General features: G+C 41.8%; 1 protein-coding gene across 2 annotated transcripts; it reads right to left on the bottom strand.

Annotated features, from left to right (window-relative positions):
* Positions 1-349: 349 nt before the first annotated feature.
* camsap1a (calmodulin regulated spectrin-associated protein 1a) lies at positions 350-24,200 on the bottom strand. 2 transcript variants are annotated; one of them, XM_028602562.1, is made up of 19 exons: positions 23,880-24,200; positions 23,115-23,290; positions 17,455-17,717; positions 14,740-14,901; positions 14,579-14,659; positions 10,601-10,742; positions 9,666-9,805; positions 9,468-9,564; positions 9,210-9,336; positions 8,750-8,835; positions 8,292-8,373; positions 5,726-8,150; positions 4,726-4,862; positions 4,397-4,605; positions 4,142-4,204; positions 3,711-3,798; positions 3,485-3,606; positions 3,005-3,123; positions 350-1,950 (listed from the first exon to the last, which is right to left on the bottom strand). In XM_028602562.1, exons 2-19 carry the CDS (start codon positions 23,287-23,289, stop codon positions 1,660-1,662), a joined length of 4,809 nt encoding a protein of 1,602 aa, XP_028458363.1. In that variant the 5' UTR covers position 23,290; positions 23,880-24,200; the 3' UTR covers positions 350-1,659. The 2 variants fall into 2 exon arrangements, with proteins under 2 accessions (XP_028458363.1, XP_028458364.1); XM_028602563.1 differs by lacking the exon at positions 4,142-4,204.
* Between the last annotated feature and the right edge of the window lie 1,061 nt (positions 24,201-25,261).

Below are 25,261 nucleotides of genomic sequence, written 5' to 3'. Positions count from 1 at the left end.
TATTGTGTATAACAGTGTATAGCAATTTATGTGAGAGTATGACTGACACAGCCTTACAGACCTTTCGTAAACACTCTTTCCTCCACCACATTCAGAAGAGACAAAGAAAGGGGGGAATAAAGCAGTAGGGTATGACTGATAAAGAAAACGAGGAGAGTGAAACAGGAAGACAAATGGTCAAAGAAAGAAAGGGGGAGCAGTAAGGAACAGATGCACATACTGTATACACACACAGATGCAAACAGACCATTAGAACTTAAGCAAGCACACACACTTCATCAGAAAACATACCTAGTTGCATTTTATTATCTCTTTAAAATAAATAAACATAAAATATCACAATAAAATACGACTCATAACATCTCTGAAAGCCTGTAACAGAATAAACCTTAAAATAGTGCCTGCTTTTTAGTAAACATAACTTGTACGTAATACAACAAAAAATACTACTCAAAAATGTACAAAATGTAGCAAACAAATATCAAGTATTGTGCGGTTACCACCCCCCACCCCCACACACACACACACACACACACACACACACACACATTCACACACCCCCCACATTACACCAGCTGCTGACAGTCAGTCAATACAGGGAAATTACTAGTGTTGAGTGCCAGAAGCTACATTGAAATCGTACGTCTCACCAGAATCCAGTGAGCAGTTAATGAGCAGCAAACAGCTCTGTGGCATAGCTTAGTTCATGTTGGTTCAGCAATATGAGCCAGTCAGGGATCTCAGGTGGCTCGTACGGGTGGTGGCATATGAAGTTAATACCATATAATGCACTACTGAAAAGGTATAATGCACGAGTCTGTAAAGCGCTTACTGTTTGGAATACTAGTACAATTTCCCCTTCTGTAAAACATATTTCTCTGTTTCTGCAACAGCAGCACACAGCTCCTAAACTTAAAAAAAAAACAAAAAAACGTTTTGTTGCTTTGCTCCATAGTTCTGTTGCAGTTTTAAAGCATAATTGAGAGTGAGAAAACACATTCAGAGCAGGATGCACAAGCGGTGCACTCAGCTCTCCCCTCCCCTAACACAAAGAGTCACACACTTTCCCAAACACACTAAATAGAAAACAAGACTGGACATTACCCCTCACTAACATCCATTCCATACTTACAATAAAAAATGTTAGTTCCTTCTTCATAAAAGCACTGACCAGTAGAAGTTACTGGTGAATAATAGGGGCTCTGTGGAGCCTGGATTAATCACAGCAGTAGGGTATTTTTTTGCCAAGCTGAAATAGCATTATCAAGTGAATGTCCACCACTGCATGTCTGTAGTTGCACTTGGTATCAGTAGTATGCTTGCTACCGTAAGTAGATCCAGTGCTATTCGACTTGAGGGTCCATCCTTCACTGCTACATAAGAATCAGTTTGTCATCAATAGTGCCTAATTAGTGTCAGACGTACACACAAATTAGAAGTGTGACATGCAGAATTAAAAGCTAACGAGAGACAAAAAGAAAAAACATTCAGTTGGCAGGTGTTTCATATTCTCGCACTGCCACAGACGGAAATCTGGCATCTCCATTTATGAGAACATCTAACCCCCTCTGTCTAAAGACATGTCAGTCATCTCAGAGATTATTGGGTCCTGCCCAACAGTCGTAGATAGAACAGAAACTATAATAAGTGTCATCTTTCTCACTTCCTCCGTGCACTTCCTGGTCTCTTGACCTGCCAGAGTTGATTGTGGATGGTCAGGGCGTCCACGCTGACCGACACCGACTTGGCAGGGATGACGTTGAACTGCTTGCGGTCCGAGCTGTATTTGTAGAGCTTTTCGATCATCTTCCGGCCGATAGAGCGCGGACCTGTGCCTGTGAACTTGATGATCTCCTCTGTGTCCGGTGAGTATGAGTAAATGGCGCGGAACTGGCACCCACTGTCGCGGAAGAGGATGATCAGGTGATTGGACTCGCACTTTTCCAGCTCCTGTGATCAGTGAAACAGAGTTTGGGAATTAGGGATGCACCGAATCCAGGATTCGGGTTCAGATTCGGCCGAATATTGGGCTTTTTGACAGGGTTTGGTTTCTGCCAAACCTTAGAATTTTTTCCCACCGAACCCTACGCTTGCACTGCGCGCGCTACGCTGGTCGACGTAATGTAGGTGGACCGTTCAATGCAGTAGGCTGTGAGAAAGTGAAAATGGAACTCGCGAGCAGAAAAAGCGCCGCCCGGCAGCACCCCCAGCCAAAAGAAAGCGACCCAAGCCGAGCCACACGCCCAACCCGCAATTCCGACCTGTCCCGCAGCGGAAAGGACCCTAACCAACACACAACATCGCCGCTGCCAAAACACCTGCGCATGAAACATCCAAAAGAATACGAGCCGTGCATGAAGGAATCCACAGACAGCAGCCAAAACGCAGCAACCCCAGGTACGGCGAAGGAAGGACAGTCGCAGCTAAAATCTTGTGTTAACCAGACAGTCTCTCCCGGGCTGTCGGCTGTTCTCTCGGAGTCTCCCTACAACGGGAGCGGAGCGACTACTGCTCGTTAGCTTTCTAATTTCACCCACCCAACATGCCTTCATCATACACTGGTTAGCAAAAATTTGCCAAACAAAATTGCCACTCATCTGGCGATAGCGATGTGCTTTCCTACGATGTGAAAAGAGCGTGTGAATTCAACATTAAGTTGAATAAAGTGAGACGTGCAGTGCCGTCTTGGTTCCGGCACTGGAAGCCCGTTTCTTTATTTTAAAGCCAAACCTGAGTCTAGACGATATAAGAAACCCTCGGTTACACATTTAACTATTTTAGAGGCTGCGTACGTTGTTTACTTCATTCATGTGTTTACTGTGTTAATGGACTGAGGAAGGGAGTAGGATTCGGTATTCGGTTTCGGATTCGGCAGAATCTTAACCAGTGGATTCGGTATTCGGCTGAAACATGAACCGTGAGAGTAAGAGGTAAACACACCTACTTTACATATTCACAATAATTAATTGCCATGGATAAAATAATTTCATGTGAGCACACTGACCTCCAGAATAACATTCTTCTGGGTCTCATTAACCTTTCCAGCCAGACAGCAGTGAGCGATGGCATTGATGATGATTGGCTTGTTGGACTTGGAGCTCGGCTCCTTGAAGAGTTTAGGACCTTTCAACAAACAAAACATAACAACAGGATTAATAAGATAAATGCATAAAAGTCTGTAAGTGTTTAAAGGAGAATTTTGTGACAATACCCCTATGCTTTCTTGCCAAATTAGATGAGAAGATTGATACACTCTCATTTCCAGAGAGTTGTATCAATTTAACTCGGCAAGAAAGCGAATGAGTGCATTTCCCAAAAGTTCAAACTATTTCTTTTAAGCAAGTGACAACATTTTAAATATTATTTGTCTTTAGCCTCGGCTTGAAAATTGTCTGCACACATTATCATTATTTGATGGTGACAATAAATCGAAAACCCTAGTTTGTTAAATAAATATATAGTCTTGTTCTGCATTAAAGCTCACCATTGTACTCGGTTGAAGTGATGGAAGAGGCTATAGAGCCGTTCTCCCAGTCCCTCTCCATGTTCCTGCTAGAAGCCCTGCTCAGCATAGGGAACATCTCCATAGAGCACACAGATCCAGCCCTGTGGAAGACACAATTATAGGTCAATCAAATGACTACATGGGTATACAAGATGAGAAGAGATTATTGTGTCTGTTTTTTTACACACAACACAGGAAATCTCACCTGTGTGACTCCGCCCCTCCAGAGATAACGCTATCTGCCTCAGTCGCCAAAGAGAGCGTCGATCCTCGATGACTGCAGCTCAGATCAGCTGAAAATGACAGAGACCGAAGGATTTGGTGCCAGTTACTTCAAGTTTACTAAACCAAATAACATAACATAGCATTGTTGTTTGCCCGTTCCACATTCTACTGTTTATATTATAATAGCTTACAACCCTGTGATTCAAACAAGAGACAAAAGCTGCATAATAGGCAAGACAACATAATGATAAATGGATCATAAATAGTGAGAATCAGCTGCTCTAAAGTGTGACTGTGAGTAGTATGAAATTTCATAGCTGACTCCTCTGGGGTTTGTCACATAAACATATTTTTATGGACTGTGTTATGTATATTGATATAACATCATGCAGAGCAGGTTAGAAGGTTCACCTCCCCCGCAGCCTGCTGCTGAGCCCTGGGCTTTGATCAACATGGACGGCTTTAGAGAATTACCTGCGTGACACACATGTACACACTCAGAGGACGACAAAAAATGTGAACTAAACAGAAAATACATGTGCCCATGCAGCCTATCAGCAAGTAGACAAAGGCACCGCTTTAAGCTGACAAACAATAAAAAGACAAAATGGAGCGCTAATATAGACGAACATATACACTGCATAAGTACAGTAAAAGTATTCTTACGCGTGGTGGATGCTTTGGAGAGGCTGTTGGACTCTTGACGGTGCAGTGATTTAGGCCTGCTCCTGCGGGATTTAGTTCGTGGGCGAGGCTTGACCAGACCTTGCTCTTCCATCAACGCTTCCTGCTTCCTCTGCAGGTATTCCTGCTTAATTATCTCTCGTCGCGCCTTCTCCTCCTCCTTACGAACACGGTCCTCTTCTGCCTTGCGCCTTAAAGTTAAGACAGGCAGAATTTAACTGCACGAAAAAAGAGACACCCCTGCACATATACCTGCAGACAATTCCTTATCCTTAGAATGACTGTAGTAAGTGTGTGAAACAAGAACGTACCTGGCCTCATCACGTTTGACCTCAATCTCGACTTCTTGCTGCTGTTTGCGCAGTCTCGCCTCTTCAGCTTTGCGTTGCTGCTTGAGGAGGAAGGCGGCACGACGTTTCTCCATTTCATCCTCTGCTTTCTCCTCATCCTGGAAGATAAGGTTTATTGTATTTTATTTAGTCTGTTTTTCAATGAAAAAATTTGGGGAGACCCTTTAGTCTTTTAGGCTTTTGGGCCTCCCTTGCATATTTTCTTTTTATATTGTTTGGTTAATGTTCTTTATCTGCTAATTAAAGAGAAAGAAAGAAAAAAGAATAAGAAAAGGTGACCATCATTGAATTAGTAATTATGCTTCTCAGAAGGTCCGCTTAATATTCCAATCATCAACATGGCATCATCACTTTGCGTGCATACACGCCACTTTCCTAAAGCCAAATGGCGTGTTATCTATACGAATTTTGAGCTTTCCATGTGTATGTCTACGCTGTATACAGTGTATGTTTACATCGACCGTGGCGTCGCCACGTGACGTCTTATCGCGAGAACGTGCCGTACTATCGCGAGTACACACGTGTGATAATAAAAAAAAAGGTTGGGTTTAGGAAAAGAATTATTGGGAAAGGCTTTAGTAACACAAAAAACGACAAAAACAGGACGGTGACCAACGTCACACGCTTAGGAAAACAAACGGTTGGGTTTAGGTATGAAACATTGGGGAAGGCTTATAAAAAAAACAAAAAAAACAGTTGACAAATGCCACACGCGGGACGCAATCCCAGCTCTCCTGGGTGAAAGTCCTGTGTTTTACCCATCCCCCACCCCAACCAAATTCCCTCCGCGGACTTACGTCGTTTCATACTACTCGCTACGGCGAAACTTCACACGTAATGTAGGTTAATGGCGGCCAAACGGCGTTGATAAACACACTAAAAACAAATTGCCGTGTCATACATACGCCACTTTATGAGATCTATCTGCGATCATCATCATCAAGACACCCGAGAATTTTACCTTAAAGAAGAAACCTAGCGCATTCTTCGGCTCGCCTTCTGCCGTGCAGTCTGTAACATCTGCACTGCCATTCTCCAGTGGATCCTTAAGCTCTGATAGGTCCACCTTGATCAGTTGACCCTTGGCCCTGGCATTCTCATCTCCACCCACAGCCTCTAACCCTAAATTGGCAACGTTGTTCTCCTCTTGTTCTGCAGCCTGTGAGGGAGACATCAATGTATTGTCCAGGAAACACCCAGTTCCCTCTCCACTGCTTTGTTGGTCGAGGTCATTGGGGACTCTGAAGGTGGTGTTTCTCTGAATGCTTCTCTCTAGCCTGGAGCTCTCAGCAATACCCTTGTCCTGGAATCTACTAGAATTGTCTCTGCACTCCAGGGACTGAGTATTAGACTTGACAGAAGCCATCTTGCTGTTCTCTTTACTTAGTTTTTGCTCCGAGGCTTTGCTGCGTTGGCTGGAGCTAAGCTTGGGAGGACGGCGAGCAGGGGCAGTGTTGCTGCCACTGATGTCTACAAAGTGAACTGCGAAAGATCTGGAGTCTGAGGTAGAGGATGTTGATTGTGTTGTTGTGTCAGGGGTTGTGCCAGGGCTTGATTCTACACATTCTGGAGGTGATGCCACACGATTCATCGGTAGTTCTGGAGGTGACACCACACGATTCATCGGTAGTTCTGGAGGTGACACCACACGTTTCATTAGCGGCTCTGGAGGTGACACAACACGCTTCATCAGCAGGTCTTGTTGTAAAGACAGCTGCATCATCTGCTGCTGAATGGAGCTAATAGCGTCATTGAGAAGATCTATGGAGTGGGAACACTCATTTAAGTCAGGTTCCGCCACATTATCCTGGGACAGGGTGTTCAACCTGTTGTTTCTGTTCATCTGTGCTCCTTCTGTTTGACCTGTCTTTGCCTGCACCTTCAGAGCATCAAGACAGGAGTCATCCTTGCATGACTGGGTCTTCACCTTACTCCTGTCAGCTAGTTCTGAGGATTCCTGGTAGTGTTTTATTGGCAGGGGAAGCGTGTCACTCTTCCCTCCGCCCTTCTTAACGATGTTCAAAAACGCAGCTTTCCCTAGCTTTAGTCGCTGTCGTGCTGATAGCGTCTCCATCTTCTTCTTCTGATACTCAATAGCACGTCTTTGCTCTTCTAGCTGCATGTGAAGTTGCAGCAGCTCTGAAGGCCCTACTGAGGGACTCACCACCATATTCTTCCCCAACACAGAAGTAGGCTCCTTCCCGAGCCAGCCGGAGGTGCAGTCACTCCTCAGTTGCCAAGGGGGACAGGGAGCAACCTCAGAACCATCTGGTGTGGTCTTCTGAGAGCTGCTGGTACTTGAGAATCCATCAAGGAGGCCAAGTTTAAGGAGCTTTCTCTCTGCAAAGCTGGTCATCTTGACACTGGTGCTGCCTGAAGCGCTGCAGCTGCTCGCCCACGATATGGTGCTGAGGCAAGGGCTTGAGCGTCCACTGCCGCCTTCCTTATCATCCCGCTCACTAACCTTTGAGTCTTCTCTAAGTTTGGCTGACTCTCCCTCTCCTAATTCACACACCTCTCCCTCCTCTAAGTATTTTCCCTTTCCTCTCTTCACCACCTCTTTAGTCAGCTCCATCTCGTCCTCATCGTCTTCCTCAAGGTCTGCAATGTCAGAGTCGGAGTCATACCCTACCTCCAGCGCAGTGGAGTTAGGACTATAGTAGTCTGGCTCTCCTGACGAATGAAGGAAAAAGCCTGGGGACTGTTTCTTCTCAGACTGAGAGATGTCTGCCGACCCCTCTGTGGGTGGCCTGAGAGAGCTAGGGACTGATTCTGCCACAGGTATGGGTGTAAAGGTACTTCTGTTTGACTCAGCCGCAGGGGATTTTCGCTGTGAAGTGCTTGGTACATTTGTGGCTGCTTTCCTTGCAGCTACTGCCGCTCTACAGCGACTCTCGCCACTCTCCTCCTCCTTGTTCAGGCTGATGCTCTTCTCTTTGGCTGGCTTAAGGATGGCAGGCATCAAAGGCTCCAAATAGTAACTGTCTGCTGAGTGGCCGGGAGTAAACGGACCTGTGTCAAGGCGGGGAGAGCAACGAGTATTAGGAACCCTTGAGGTGGAGGCTGCACTCGGGATTTCCAGCTCATCCTGCTCCATGTCACTCCCAAGTCGACGTCGAGTAAATGCAGAAGGGTGAATTACAGCAACCAGTTCCTCCTCTTCTATTTCCTCCTCCTCATCCTCTATGCGCATGTGACTAAGCAGGCTTTGACCACTGAGTCTGTGTGTTGGCAGTTGATGACCTGACCCCAGCATGTGTTTCGGGGTAATGCTCAATATGTTGGAGGCCAGGCTGTCTTTGCTGATGGAGCGAGCAAGGCTGATACTGTCTGCATCTTCCTCCAGAGGATAATGCAGGGCGTAGGGCACTGGCTGGGATAAAGGCCTGGACAGGCAGAGAGAAAGAAATACGATTCATGTAAGCTGTATGAATTATGAATCACGGAACAACAATTATCTGTTTTATCGGTACATGCTGATACAATAACTGTCAGTACAGTAATTGTGAAGGTTGTTCACTGCTCACCTCGGCCTCCTCTCTGGCCAGGCCAGTACTGAGCCCTGATGCTGCCCATCCCGTGTCAGTGAGTTTGACATATTTCCCAGCTCTGTACAAAGAAAATATGATACATATTACAAAAAGGACTGTGGGCAAAATTAATTGTGGACTATTTTAATAATTCACACTTGGGGAATGATTTCTCTATATAGAATATAAAACTGTCTCCAAAAGATCTTATATAAAAGAAAAAGCGTACAACTTTGAAATGTTCCGACACTAAAAATTCCATTAAAATGCTTTAAATAATCGGTAACTTTTGGTTGTTAGAATTGGATATTCAAATAAGGAAACATTTTACCTTCAAAGAACAATCAGACTTTGCTTCCTGCTCTCTACCTTCCCTCTCCCTTTTCTCAATTTGAAGAAGATTGTTTGTGACTTGAGGCAGCAAGGAGCCCTAGTAAATATTTTTTTTATATTACCTGAAGTGCTCTCCTCAGCCACTTTTTGTTGTCTCTGTCTCTGGGGCAGTAAAGACTGAGATGGGCTTATGGAGCTTGGTTTAGTGCTGTAAGGTAAAGACAGAAAGGTTTGGGTTTTAATGTTAAATCTGGTTTGATTTTAGCTTCTGAAAGGTTGCTTTCCTAAAGCTCATTACTATGATATATCTGATGGTAAAATGGCCAAAACTACACTAATGTAATAATTAAAATATTTGGGAAGATGCTACCATAAGTTAAATATGGAGGCATTTATAATATTACGGTTATAGTGCTTTGGTGTGTGTTCTCTAACTATTTAAATGTGCAATACAGTCCCAGTACATGAATCGGTAAACCTGTGACCTGAAATTAAAACTGTGTGTGTGTGTGTGTGTGTGTGTGTGTGTGTGATGTTACTAGAAAACAGTACTTAGTTACTTACTTAGTTACTGGATATTACCTGAGGTCAGGACTCTGGGACGTGGTCAAGATGTCAGCAGAGTTTGATGATGTCATGAAACTACGTTTGGTGATGTTGGAGATGGGAATATGGGATCGTGAACTCTTGGGCTGCAGAAGCAATCTCACTAGAAAAATGACAGACGTGGATATTAACCATTAGAAGAGATCCTACAACATAGTATGCCATTGTTTAAAAGAGGCACTAGCAGTTTGATAAATAACAAACAAAAATATCAAAGTAGAGAGTGTGTTATACCATCTCGGATTTCATGAAGGTCCCTGGGCTGTACAAAGTCTGGCTTCACATTCTCAAACCACCAGAATAGCTCAGCAACGAAGACCATCACGTTATTCTGCAAGACACAATGATCACAATTAACGTCAATAGGAAGACATGACAATGTCGTTACAGCCTGTTTTTTTTTTTCTGGTTGTAAAATGTTTTGGGGCTCACCTTTAATACTGGTGGAGAATACAACATGTCCTCAGGCTTCAGATAGAAGCATTTGTCCAGGTATTCATTACAAAACTCTTTTAGTAGCTGGATGTTGTACACACAATCTGCTATGGAGGGGACCTCTTTCAGACAAATATCTGCACAGAACAGGACAACAATGGTCAATACTCTCAGGGTAAAACTGTATACTATAACCCCTATTTTCCACCGGGCACGTCTGCGCTGGGTTCCGCAGCCTGAGCACAGTTCAGATGCACCCGGTGGAGAATCACAGATATAGTTTGTAGCAGTAAGTGGTAGATACATTTTTTTTTAAATGTATTTCTTATGAGAGAACTTAAAAGAAATATGTTTGGTATTTTGAGAGATACACGACATGAGAGTGGTATCGATCTTACGATCTACTCATCTAACCCTCTGCAAGAAAAAGTATGAGTAATTTCCAAAAATGTCAAAGTATTCTTTTAAAGCATCATATAACCTTGGGCAACAGAGTGGTAAACTGTGGCTCCAGGGAGTGGACATGAACAACTACAGTATCTTGTTTACCTTGCACGGCAGTTGAATTCTCTCGATATCTCAAAATCACGTGAGAATCGCCAGATCACATATCACACAAAAATCCATCGTGTCAGGCTTCAAACCAAACCAATCAGCATCCAGTGAGGAGCTACTGGCAGCTACGGGCGTAGGTGTGTGTGTGTGTGTGTGTGTGTATGTGTGTGACGGCTGTTTAACAATGGCGGACGCGATGGACAGATGGTTCATCCAATCACCTGCCAGGTATCTTTTGAAAGTGCCTGCTCTTTTCCAAACAGTTTCCAATGACGGCTTTTCAGATGGTTCTGTGTAACAAACCTTCTGGCGCGTCAGGTAAGTATCTAAATATTCTACCTTTCTTCAGTGGATCTAGCAGTCCAGTGTTACCGTACCTTCTAGTCTAATAAGTTCTGGGCAATAGAAGTGGATCACAGCTAGTAGAGCCATGCCGTCACATACATCCTTCAACAGGTCGTCCAACAGAGGGAAGTGCTGAAGTGTCCGACCTGACAGGTGATCTCTCCGATAACGCACCTACACACAAAGAGAGGGCACAAGTTTAAACAAAATACACAAATGTATCTAATTAGAACACTGAGTCACATGCTCACACGCAAACACAACATTTCTCACTTTGCAAATTATCCTCTGGCTCTCTTTAACATGTACTAACATGTACTGTAGAGTAGGTATCTTTAACTAGCATCCAGTGCTTGAGTTTGGCAAACTATTTTTTGAGAAGCACCTTGTGCATCTGAACTGTCATGTTGTACAATAATGTGTGCCTTCCCTCAGGGTGGCAATGATGTTAACCACTTTCAGATATAATAATTCAACTAAAACTAAGGTGGGTTTAGTAGTTGGTGGGAGGTCAGGATGAAATAAAGAAAAGGGTCAATGGTGAGTATATTACCACGCGTGAGAACTCCACAGGGTACAATAAGCAGCTGGCCAGAGCATGCAATATATCAGGCTGGTGAGGGAAAAAGTAAATGATTGGGGGGAAGTTAAATGGTAACTACTGTTTTTTACCATTTCCCCATGCATTTATGTCTAATAGACTGATCAAAAATCTTTGAATTTGGTCCAGTATTGAGCGAGATCGCAATGACGAGCAATGTTACCTAATTGGGCAATTGTGGAGCCTTGCTTTTTGTCCAATAAAAGTGATTATTTTTGGTACTGATAGGCTCTGATTGTTACTATAAGTGCCTGACAACATTATCGATCTTAGGACGTGACTTTTTGTCCAAAGACAGTGGTGTGGAGAATGAAAGGAGATGAGAAAAAGGCGTTCAAGTAGTCTGTTGTTAAGGAGTAGGCTACAGAAATTATAGGCTCCTGTTATCTAAAAGATTTTCACTGTAATGGCTCAGTATTTAAATAATTTCGACAATGTGAATGAGGTCGTTATAATTGGATGGCTGCCCGTATTGGCAACAATGAGTTACTGCCTGGTAGTTCACTCATCTTTGCTGGATATAAAGAAACGAGAAAGTGAAGAAAGGTACAGTGGTGTGTGGATGTTTTGAGGGAGGGAAGGTGATGAATTTGAAAGCTCAGCTGATCATTGAAGGAAGTGCTAAAGGGTTTCATGCAAAATAAAAGCAAATGAGCAGGAAAAAAATAAATCTTATGATCTTATGAAAAAAGAATCTTGTGAGCTTACTGTTTCTGCCTTTGCCACCTAGGGGCACTGTGGCATCTTCACTGTACACAACAATATTTATACACCACTGCATTGGGTCCTTTTTGTGCTGTCTGATCTGACACTAAAACACACACACACGCCTACCTCAGACAGACATACACACATTTGCATAGAAGATAGCTAGCGGTTACACTTACAGGTACAAGCTTCCAGTACCATTTGGAGGGAGACTAGTATCCAAGATGCAGGGAGGAAAGGAAAGTTTGGGGAGACACAAACAGGAAGAGCAGCAGACAGGTCAAGGGTCATATACAGTGACAAGGAATCAGATTATCTCCTGTTGCCATGAAGACAGATCTGATCTTAAAGCAACACTAGAGAACTTTTCCCGCTTCGGTCCCCCTACAGGTTGGTAGCGGAATTGTCCATTACTACGGTGGCCGACAGGGGCAAACGCCGTGCAACTTCAGAAAACACATGCAAATAGACAAAACACAAGCAAATTAAGAAAACAACTTCATTAATTTGACAACACATGTGCAGCATACAGCAAACGCGCTGCAAATACACACAACACAACCAAATACATAAACGCGATGCAAATAAAAAACGATGCAAAAAGAAAGCACACAAACCCCGAAAACAAAATCGTTTTTTATTTGCATCGCGTTTATGTATTTGGTTGTGTTGTGCGTATTTGCAGCGCGTTTGCTGAATGCTGCACGGCGTTTGCCCCTGTTGACCACCGTACATTACATTACATTATGCAAGATCGGGTAGGGGATCTGTAGTTTGAATGAACTGGACAATGTAATGTAATGGACAATTCCGCTTCCAACCTGTAGGGGGACCGAAGCGGGAAATGTTCTCTAGTGTTGCTTTAAAGAAAACTGTAAAGGGTAAGGCAGAAAAGAGGAATACATGTGTGTGTATAATAATAATAATAATAATAATAATAATAATAATAATAATAATAATAATAATTTAAAGTTAAATGAGTCCTATTACACTTTGTGTTGTCCCATTATTTCCCACTAATGCAACCATTTTACAGAAGCAGGCCAACAAGACAATGTGCTTACACTAACAATGTGCCTTTTCTGACTGATTGATAGGAACCAAGGCAAGCAGCAAAGGGCAGAGGTTATCAAACTGTGAGGCACGTCTCCCCAGAGAGGCGTGGGAGAGTTAAAGGGGGCGCAGAGTCTTAAGGCCGGTTACACACTGCACGCGTCTCGCGAGCGTGGCGTTTCTGTTGCGTCTCAGCTGCGTGTCAGCTGCGTGGATTTTTCTGTGTCCTACACACCAGAAGCGTGTCTGACGCGGTGCTGCTCCTGCTGCTAGGTACAGGGAGGGCTGATCTCGGGACATAGTGCCGACGGATTCAAACTCTGAAAATGGGTAAGTGGGCTGTCTGTGTAGCTGTAAAGAGCCTATACAGCCTATCTGATGTTGGACCGTCACTCACGTTGTCATGGTAGCCTATCCTACTACCCTTTATATATAGCCTACTGATTTGATTAAAGCAAGACAACATCGGCAGTATTGACTGCAAAATATGTTACAGAATATTTCGTTCTGTATGACCAGTGCAACATTTGAAAATATTTTCTCTGAAATTTTCTATTACATTTATATCTACATTGATGTCAAAACCTAGACTTTCAAACATCAAGATGTCATTTATTAATATGCATTTGTGTCTAAATGACATATAAACATATTTTCCTATTCTATTTTGCCTGGAAACGCTTCCAACACGCTCGTGTGAAAAATAGGCGCCGGTTCTATTTCTAGCAGGCACGCGTCTCAGGCGCGGCTCACGCGCGTCTCACGCCGGCAGTGTGTAAGGTCTAACCTGTTAACATGGGAGCCGAAATATAAACGGACACGCCACGCGGCTGACACGCTCGCGCAACGCGTGCAGTGTGTAACATGAACACACAGACATGACAATTACAATTTCCAAGGAAATCATTAACTCCAATCTCATCACAAATAAACGTACATAAATCCTCTCAGAAATTATAGACAAAAGAGGATCCCTATAACTCCAGAACTTGCCTGAGAATCATGTTTTTAAGTTTTCTTCAGTATCAAAGTAATCCAGTGATAGCTATCTGTACATTCATGGGTACTTTGTAAACGGGAACTGCTAATAGCTAATTCTGCAAAGCTAACTAACTGATTCCATGGCAAAAATTGACTTCCTGTTTACAGCCCCCAAAGCCCCCAAATTATGGGAACTGTAGTTCCAAAACAACAGCTCAGTAACTACATTAATATTAACTTTTTGTATGTTGTACTATCAATATTTTGACACTCTCCTCTATACAGTAACATACTTGCCCTGTGATGAAAACCTGTGGAAATAAACAGTCAACAATTTAAAATTGCACCCAGGGTGGGGTTGTTGGAGGGGTGTCTCAAATTAGTCTTGGAGGGGGGTTGTGTTTTAATTTGTGATCAGAAGGTGATGTGATGTGGTCATCAGATCACAATGCAAGCAAGATCCAATGACTAAACCTACACACCTGACAGTTAATGCACCCAGTGAGGAAAAGGTGCATGCTTGTAAAATCCCAGCCAGACAGACAATAAACAAAGGCAACTAAATCAAGAAAAACACTATACAACAAAGAGAAAGCTTTTTTTCAGAAGCAGTAAGGGAAGTGACAAAGTGACAGACAAAGAGAGTGTGAGACACACAAGCTGTTACCTTCTGGTGACTGGGTGGCTCCATCAAATGCTGCTTCATTTTCAGCTCTTTCTCCACGAGCTCCCGCATCTTCATGTTCACCTGTAGCGACAAAGATACTGTAGGTCAACACAGATAGAACACACAAATGTCAAACATTAACATCCATGTATGGTTCTTACCTTGTTGATCCAGAAGACCATTGCGTCTTCCAGGTCAAAAGGCAGCTCCTTGGAGGCACTGAAGTTCGAGAAACGCTTGACACTGGACACCACCTTCTCTGTGCTGATCATCTCCACTATATAGGCCATCATCAGGGCATCAATAAGGTGGATGTGGGAGCTCTGGAAGTATACATATTTTGCTGATTGTATTGCGTACAAGTACAGTATATACTTAATTGTTAAAGGAATACGCCACCGTTTATTGAAATAGGACTTATCACGGTCTACCCTAGCTGTAGATAGGTGGGCCAACGCATTTTTTGTCTCAGTGCAAGTAATTAGGTTGTTTTTTTGTCTTTTGTTGGCTCACTTTTACTCACAACATGCTAACCGGCAACATAGGATTCCATTCACTACGCTAAGCTAACTAGCGGCAGACTAAAACAAAACAATGCATGCACAAAAAATGCGTTGGCCCACCTATCTACAGCCAGGGTAGACTGTGATAAGCACTATTTCAACAAACGGTGGCGTATTCCTTTAATAGTAGTACATACAGTATGTGTGCTGATTTTGCAATCACAAGAGGTAAGAGCTGCTCCATCACTGAGTTGACATGGAAACAAGGCAGAACTTCCTAACTGAAAAATTCAAAGCCAAATCCTAACAGCCTTCACATGAGACGACCACTACTGCATGCCATTTTTTTATGACTCATTTTTTATTAGGCCAGGGGTAAGCTAAAGCTGTACAAAATCAAAGTGTGTGTTCTGCTGGAAGCCGTGCACATGGATTTCTTTTGACTTAAAAAGGTATAATTTTATTCAACGTTTCAACTCATTCCCAAACAAAAAATCTATTACATGTAATGAGGGTCTCAGAGTCTCTTCAGTGTCTCCACTTGAGCTTAATATGAATCTACAGTATGTAGCCTAGAGCAAAGATTACTGTCATTTACTGACACATAAACTGCTGCTCCAGGTTGTTGCCTGTTGTGTTTTCAGACCTGTGGGATATGACAAATATCTCCGAAGAGTGGCTTCATATTAAATGAACCAAAAGCATTTGTTTCATTTTTCCTTATGCATATTTTAGTTACACACCCTAAAACCTGCTAAACACTCACATCCACTGGTGCATTATTTATTCCAATACTCTTGGCTCGTCTTCGGCTCTGGAAAGCTTATTGCCAGATGGCAAGTGTGGGATGCCAGTTCGATAGGTTACACTACTGCAGAGGATGTACCCTATTTTACATAAACGTGAACCTAATTATCTAACAATTCTTAAAGCAGTATTATTGATTGCTGGTGTGGAACGCGCTGTAAACACAACATCGACATTAACACATAAAGTTGCTATATATAGCAAATAACTGTTTGCTGTTAGCAAATAGTTATTACATTTCAGAAGCAGAGCAACATTAGCATTCCAGTTGTGTCTGATGACGCGATGAATGTGAGTCCAATATTCCTATTGCTATTGCTATTCCAATGCTCTCCTTTTAGCTTTGTTTTGGTCTCTCACTCCTGAGGGAAATATCTGGCTCTTTAGCTGCTAAATGCTCCACTGTGTTCACCAGCTAGTTGCTATTTTCTGCTTTTCTTGTGTGAGCAAAAGTTTATGTTGGTCTATAACCAGTGGTGAAATGTAACTTAGTACATTTACTCAAGTACTGTACTTAAGTACACATTTGAGGTACTTGTACTTTACTTGAGTCTTTTCTTTTCATGCCACTTTTTACTTCTCCTCCATTACATTTCAGAGAGAAATATTGTACTTTTTACTCCTCTACATTAATCTGACAGCTTTAGTTACTCGTTACTCTACAAATTAAGATTTTTGAACACATGTAGTTCATGAAATACAAGGTTTTATTACAAATTAAACTATCCAACAATATACAGGCCTACAAGTACAGCTAAAATGATTAGCCGATTAAACACTAAGTTGATTAACAGAACTGTTTTGATCGTTTCCAGTTTCTAAAATGTGAGGATTTTTCTACATTGAGTATTTTTACTTGTAATACTTTAAGTATATTTTCCCGATGATACGTACATACTTTTACTTAAAGGTCCAGTGTGTAACGTGTTTAGTTCATTATCAAAATCTGTGTTGCCCGTTCACAAATTGTCCTTTTTCATGAATATTTACAACCACCATCAATTCCAAGTATTCCTTTTGGCTTGAAATGTTACATTTGCATTTGCATGAACTGGGGTAGACGGTCCATATTCATGCGTCATCTGAAATACGTTAGACATGTAAGGGACATACAGGACATACTGCTCTGCAGTTTTTAGTGTTTTCGCTGTCACATATGCTAATGGGTATCGTAGCTTCCCGGCCCCGGCAATTTTGAAGAAAGAAACATGGAGGACCACACGTATTCAAAATCCAAATTTCAAGAACAGGAGTCTTCTTCTTCGCCCAGAAAAAGAAAAAGGATATTGAAAAGAGCAAGAGACCTGCTTTTTGAAGTGTGAAGGCTACCGTAGCTGTAATACGTACTTTGAACTGCGTGGTGCGAGAGAGTTTACTGCAATATATGATCTCAACGGTAGATGGGAGAAATTCCTACACTATGGACCTTTAAGTAACATTTTCACACATAGGATTTTACTTGTAACACGTATTTTTACAGTGTGGTATTAGTACTTCTACTTAAATAAAGGATCTAATACTTTTTCCACCACTGTCTATAACCAGCCGTAAGGTTAAGTGACCCACCATCTTGATGGGAGTCGCGCTGAGATCCAGATCAGAGACAGGTGTGTTGTCTGTTTTCAGGACATAGGTGTCTTTCCTGGACAGGGCCTGGATGACAGACTGGTGGCTTTGGAGAGAGGCGGCCTGCTCAGCGTGCAGGATGAGCCCACACACACGGCAGTAGAGCTCTCCAGACAGCAGCAGGCGGATGACTAGGGGCTTGATGTGTTCTTGGTCATACTGGTCGGTATAAAAGGGGTCCCGCAGGTCTGCAGGGATGTGATCTAAAAAGGATGACAAGCATACATGTATTATCAAATTAATGTCTACTTGATGAGACATACAGGGTTAGCCAGTGTGTTATTTACCTATTAAAGTCACAAATCACAGCACATATCCACACTCAAATTATTTTTGTACACACACGTGTCCAATGCCTTGCCATGTTACAAAGGACACAGACTTTTAAGGTATTAGACTGTCTAAGAAGAAACCAGTGCTAGAGGAAAGCACTGAGACAAAGTCAATGGTTATACAGCATGCCAGGTAGGAACGCCGAAGGCCCATAGATGGGCCAGAGGCTTTAAGCCAATGAGCTAACAGGACTTAGTGGCGATACTTAAGCTTATGGTGTTGTCCCAGCCTGCAGGGTGTTTTGCTACTCATGGTCACAGACATGGGACAGCTATTTTTATATGCCTTGGACATGTTAATCCAGAGTTAAGACCTGGAGCACTCACGAAATTTAGCTTCCAGCACTTTCTGGGTAGATTTAGGGAGGAATAAAGAGTAAGAGTTAGCAACTGGTGTTCTAATGCATATGATGAGGACAAAAGAAAAAAAGAGGTGAGAAACTGGAATTAAAATGACATTAAGAAATATTTCCCAGATTAATAATTAAAAGTACTGATTTATTTGAAGGAAAATACCCCCTTTAAATGCAGACTTTTTGTTTGACTTCTGTGTTGTTTTTGTCCATCACAGTATTGATTCCCTTTTACCATCCAGGTAAATTGTAGGGATTTAGGGGCATGCCCATTTCAGTTAACATAGCTTTAAGGAATACTTCAACATTTCGGGAAATGCGCTTATTCCCTTTCTTACCAAGAGTTGAAAAAATTAAAAGATCAATACTAATTTCATCACAGAGTAAACAAACAAGTAAACATGTATAATAGTGAACTTTAGAGGTGCTGATTGGTGGATTCTTTCAACCTTTGGTGAGAGCCAGGTTAGCTGCCAGGCTAGCTGTTCCCCCCTGCTTCCAGTCTTCCAGTCTGCTAAGCTAGGCTAACCACTGGATCTAGCTTCTTAGTTAATGGATCAAGCTTCAAAGTGCATGCACAGACATAAAAAATGATAGTGCTGAGCTACTTCAATTTTGACCTACCATAAAAACACACACCGTTTTGACCATTTAATGCATAATGGTCACTTTGTATACATTCACCACTGGTTTCACTATGAAAATAAGTGTTTAAAAAAAAACGGGCTCATTGGTGAAATGTTTACTCTTTGTCTGATCGTCTTTTTGCCTGTGTCGCTGTTGTAAAACACAGACAGACAGACAGACAGACAGACAGACACACACACACACACATACACACACACACACACACACACGGCTCAGATCAGAGCTACAGCCCACTGTGAAAACCTTAGCTGTCTCTTTCACAACAGACTGCTTGCTTGGCACAGTCCACCTTCAGTATGTATTTCACTCTGTGCTGCCATATGGGCATGAGAATCCAAGATCATGTCAGAAAATGCTCATTATACATGTCTTGTATACTGTCTTGAACTGTCTTATTTGTGTTTTTCTCAACAAGAGCACATCTTGCACGGCAGATTTCCAAACACATCTCTCTTCACCCTGCCACTTCCTCAGCCTCAGCTGTCCCAGAATTCCCCCCTCATCATTCATGGTTGCTGTGGAGATGGTGATGGGGAATGCCAACATGGCTGAAGGTGGGGGCTGGGTTGCTGTTTCATCCCCTCACCAAGGCCTGCTCATTGAATCGTTTTATGGTCCCTGACATCAGAAGGTCTGTGAGTGGCTTGGGGAATTGGAGGGGGAGGAAGGTGCTCCTCTTCTAATCCTAGATGCTAATACTCTTTACATATTTATCATCCACCTGATCCAACCGTTAAAGCCCACCCGGGTGTGCCTGTGTGTGTGGCGGGGGGGTCAAGAGGAGGGAGAGCAGGGAAAGCCTTTGTTCCTATTCTTTCAGACACAAGGTCAGACTGATCAGCAGATATCTTGCTGACAGTCAGGGCAGGGCTGTCGGAGTCTCGGCTCTGCATGGTAAAGCCACAACTATTCTCTCCAATGAGAATGCTTAATGGAGAATCCAGTTAATCTGTCTAGTCACATTCATTAAATGTATTGTTAGCAAACAGAAAATATGTATTGAAGAGAATATGTGGAATTTCATCAAAATTACGCACAATTTCTCACTGGTATATGTATATTTTCATCCTCTAGAATATGTATTCCAGTATTGTATTTTAAGTTTTTGTACCTTATACAACCTATACCTTGTTACTATTTTAACATTCAACAATAATTCTAAGAACCTTATTTTTTTATAATAAACCAAAAAAACTGTGTCTCTAATCAGAAATAAAGTAAAGAAAAAACTAGCATACCTATTTTCTAATAGTAACATTTAGAAAAGATTGTAAGGTTTCTTAATAAAACTCTCATGAGTCTAAACAAACAGGCAGTGTTGGACAAAGACACAAGCCTTCAGGTCCAAATCCCGTTAAACACTTAAACATGTGACTGGATTTGTTGACTTTCACACCATCAACACACACAGACAACACAGTCCTCCCAGCACCGCTGTGTTGGTTGGTTTGCCCTCTAATCTAATAAGACTGTTTTGGTTCTTTTGACCTCCACACTGACTATCAATGACCAGGGGTTGTATCACAGAAAACAAACACTGTACATAAACTCCATATATTGTCACTGATACGTTTTGGGCTGTTCATTATAGATGTTATAGCATTAATGAGAATATAGCATTCTTCATCTTTTAAGTAGTTATAAAAAAATTGATTTAGTACTAATAGGTGTCAGTGGGCATTTTGCCCAAATGCTGCTATAATTCACCAATACGTTGCCAAGAACAGATGACCTATAATATATTCATAAGCTCCAGTTAGTTAGCTGTCTCACAGTATCAAAGCCTGTTAACCAAAATATTTAATTCCTCCCTAAACCTAAATCCCATATCAGCTTTGGCACTGCATCATTGTGATGATAACACTGAATACGCCAGCATTAGCCAGTAAGACGTAAGAGAGCAAACCTCTCAACGGTACCAGACCTGACTAAAAGGCACCAATCCTATACACTTCCATATTGTGTAGCAGGTATCTGCCATGACATTACTTTGTTACTGTCATTATAAAATTCAGTGTTTCTGTTACATTTATTCAATAATCAATTGGCAAGACTACATGTAGGCCTACTGTACCATATCAAAATGTATTAACTTGTAAAAGTTATGATAACTGGCAATGCTAGTACAGAGTTAAGATAGTGTAGTTAGTGCAAGAACTCAGTCTCTTAAGTGCCCCTGGCACACTGTGGCGTCAACAGGAGCCAATCAGATTAAGGGAAGCAGGGAGCTTGATGGGGGAATAGGTGGTGGTTGGTGTTTATTATGGGCATCTGATCTCTGCCCTGCTGTGAAACAGAGAGGTAAAGCTTCAACCAGCAAGACAGAGCTCAGGATATTTCCAACATTGGCACTAAGCATATACATTCTCCAGCTGTTGGGAGAGTGATGTGATATCAATCATGCTAATATGGTGCAATGCAATTTAAATTTGGGACAGTTATACCATCACTTTGCAACATAAGTTGTGTCTCTGATCATTTTCATTTTTACCCTTCATTTTCACTTGCCCCGATCAGTTGCTATTTACCTCACCATGCATTACAAGCTTTGAATTTTGGGGTTTTCTTCCCCTCTCAGAGTCAATATACTGAGTCATCCACTGCAAAATAGGAGACAGCACTGCAAGGCAGGAAACACTTAAACTACAGCATGTCTGGCTCATAAAATGGATATGAGGACAAAGAGTTTTCCTTTACAGAATGATGTCTCTGTCCTTCCAAATGCCTCATTGTCATACTGATAATATAATCACAGAGACTAGTAGGCTCGTAGGAACAGAAGTTGAACTCCTGCTCACACTCCCTAGAGAGCAATCAGTGAGTGACACAAAAACCTATATTCAAGAAGTCATTTCTAGACATTTACTTACAGCCTGGCAATGTAAGCGCAATCATTTTTAATGTTTTAGTAGGCGTCATCGTCAGAGATGGCAAGGCTAGTGACCCGTGGATAAAAGACTTTGGCTGATCGTGAAATGTCTGCCTTAGTCTTCACTCACTAACATGAAGCTCTGGACTGTTGCTATGCTGCTGTCTTTTCCTCAGGAAGTTTTTTACATTTTTTACAGTGAAAAGAACCAGACAACAAATCAAATGACAATTTGAATGATACTCAATAACTTTGTGACTATATTTATAACGTATAAATCTATCACTGTAAATAGGAAGGTGGTCAATACATTAACACATTATTCACTAAGTGGGAGCTAAAGATGTTGATCAAATGTATTCATATTGTCTTTTTAGACTCTGCTAAACAATTTCCTGGGTTAAACTCTGGATAGGCCTTTAGTACTGTAATTCAGCTAGTAATACCTGTACTTCGCTATAAGGTTGCTATAATGATTATTTTCATATCATATTTCATATATGATGTTGACTTCATTTAGGTCTATAAAATGTCAGGGGGAAAAAAGCCAATCAGGATTTGATCAAACCAAATGTGACTTCTTCAAATGTCTTGTTTAGTCCAACAAGTCGGAAACCTAAATACATTCAGTTTACTTTCACATAAGACAACAAAAAGCAGGACATCCTCACATTTGAGAAACTTGTACAAGGTCATTTTTGGTTAAAAAGTGACTTTCTTTTATTAAAATTACTGTTCATTTTCTGTCGATTGACTAATCATTATTTGACTAATCCTTCCATCAGCTCTAATTATAACCGCAACGACCCTGTTGATTCTGGCCAGGGACCTTTGTTGGGTGTCATACCTACCCGTGTCTCTCTCTCTGCATGCATCTGCACTGTAATATCTCTAACAAAAGCAAAATACAAAATAAACCACATACAGATAACACTATTTCTAAAGCCTCTCCTGCACAGTTATAGTCAATGCATGGCTGCATTATGTACTGTGTTTTTATTTTTATTGATACCAGGCCTATCAAGTAATAATACAAGCATGACAATATATTAGAAAGGCTCTTTGACAAAGATATAGATATGCCAGAAAAGGAACTGATGCAATTGTTCAGGCTCAATTAACAGGATTTCCATCCAGCAAACTGTTCATGCAGCTACAGTACATAGTCCATATAGCACAAATACTATAGGATATGACATTGCAGCTGCTGGGCTGCATAGCTAGACTAGACACACTGTACTGAGTATTTGTAAAAATGACATGTGATTTGTCTGAGTTCAGTTCATGCACAGTAGCTGTTTGGTCCAATGAATAAATAAATAAACAAAAGCACAGCATAATGTGACTACCATGATTCAAAATCTCATTAGTGCGAGGAAAACACAGAGGAAGCCTTACCTATACCATAAGCTTTGGCAAACAACCAGCGGAGATTCGCGTCTATTTTAGCTCTTGCAGAGTCGTAGAGCTCGATCGGTACGACCTGAGCCTCCATGCCTCCTCCACCTACATCATCATCTGCTGCTGCTCTCCTCCAGGTGCTGTCCCTGCCAGCACTCACCTCCACATCCATCCTGCACGGAGAGACACAGAAACATTATTGCCAGTCATAGCCGACTGCATTACATCATCGATATAAAGAACAACAACCAGGGCCTGGTCTCACTGACAGCACCTGCTCTGATGATGATGATGATGATGATGAAGACGATGATGATGATATGAAATACTACACATAGATAGACTCACATTGTATACACTGCTGGTACCGTACGTGTCTCTGCTGTCAATAACCATGATTCGTATCCAATGATCATATGTGTTTAAATCCCACACAAAACACCATTTATTTGCACAATGTTTCAGCTGCTGATGATGCTGATGTGTTAGGTTGGAAAGAAAGAAAAGCAGCACCTTCGGACACAAATGAGAGCTGCTCTAGGTTAATAAGCTACCAAAAAGTATATTATTAGCATTTTTGACAGCTGCTGCATTTTTCTAGCTAGGTCCAGTTGAGGCTGGACTAGGGTGACCAATTAATGACCTAACATCAACCTAGCACTATTAAGTTCACAGTATTAACGTTAGCTAGGTTAGCTAGCTAAACTGTGCGCACACACACCCACACACAGAATTTTATCTGACAAACATAATACGACTCACCTCTAAGAGTGCATTAGGTGCTTTTAACAGCTCTGTGTTTGAGATGTGTTGTTAAAACGCCGACATGCTGGCCTGGTTTCAGCTAGCGCTGAAATAACAGAGGACTCCTCCCCGCCCAGAGACACAAATCTCCGGCCTCTCAGGATAAAGCTGGGGCTGGCGGCTGATGGTCGTTAATCCAATAATAAAAAATCTGATTGGCAACCATCCGGAAGTCTGTTTTCGAGGAAATTATTAATGTTTAAAAGCCGGCTGTTTCATATTGAAGATGCCATCGCCTATGAGAGAGGACCAGCGGGTCCGTTGTCCGCAGCCCTGTTGTAGGAGCCTGTCTCTATGGGGACGACTGTTATTCTGTCAGCTCGGCTGCAACATACCTGTTCACCTGCTGAGGGCGCTGTAGGTCTGTGCAGCGACACAGAGCGCTGGTAATGATCTGACTATCTGTGTGTGTTATTGCAATACTGGCTATAAGGAGTACTCCAGATAGCCTACTGAGTATTGTGCTTCCATAAAGTTGAGGGATATGGAGCCCCAAAAGGCTTTAATATCAAATAAATAAGGAAGGCGCTATGAAATAAATATGAATAAATAGATTCAAGATTCAAGAACCGATTCATTATTTAGTTACTCAAACGACTCATTATAATGAGTTGTATCATGACAGTCTTTTTTTCATTACAGAAATGTTAATTTGTATGTCTGTTTAATTTCATAATGGCATGTTTCCAAATAAAACGCGCGCACACACACACACACACACACACACACACACACACACACACACACATAAAAAGTATCCAGAAAAGCACAATACTTTAAATATCCTATGTGGACCCGGGGAAAGGTAACTGCACTATTACCTAGTGGCAGCTAATGGGGAAAGAATGAGAAAGAAAAGAGTCTTCTGGTCAGTACCAAGGACAGCGGCCCATTGATACACAGCCTGCTGCAGTGCTCATCAATCAATAACTACAGTAATACTGGTATTACAAATAATAAGAATGTTATATAACATAATCAGATTGAGACTGTCTTATCCATATTGAAGGGACATGGAAGTCCTCCAGAAAATCTGTGGATGGGATATTTAATATTAAAAGATGTTACATAAAAATAATTACATCCACCACCAACAAAAGTCCTTTCTCAGCTGAAAACACTGTTAACTAAAAAGCCTTAATCTATGGTATGTTTAAGTGATGAATGAGATGTCACTTATTATTTGGTCAACCCCACATAAATATGAAATGCATATACAGGGGCTATTCCAGGTAACCTAAACAATACACTGTTATCCCAAAATTAGAATTAATTAGTTAGTGAAACACAACAGGTAGATTATGCAGGCAATCAATGACAAACAGCCTGTTACTGGCAAA

The sequence above is a fragment of the Perca flavescens genome, chromosome 16 (assembly GCF_004354835.1).
Source record: "Perca flavescens isolate YP-PL-M2 chromosome 16, PFLA_1.0, whole genome shotgun sequence".
Classification (NCBI taxonomy): domain Eukaryota; kingdom Metazoa; phylum Chordata; class Actinopteri; order Perciformes; family Percidae; genus Perca; species Perca flavescens.
This window is presented reverse-complemented; position numbering and strand designations above follow the sequence as displayed.

Excerpts from the sequence above, each read along its gene's own strand:
- camsap1a (XM_028602562.1), bottom strand. The coding sequence starts at position 23,289 with ATGGATGTGGAGGTGAGTGCTGGCAGGGACAGCACCTGGAGGAGAGCA. Across the intron at positions 9,806-10,600 it reads AGAACTTATTAGACTAGAAG|ATATTTGTCTGAAAGAGGTC; the intron begins GTACGGTAACAC and ends TGTTCTGTGCAG. Across the intron at positions 3,124-3,484 it reads CACTTCAACCGAGTACAATG|GTCCTAAACTCTTCAAGGAG; the intron begins GTGAGCTTTAAT and ends GTTTGTTGAAAG.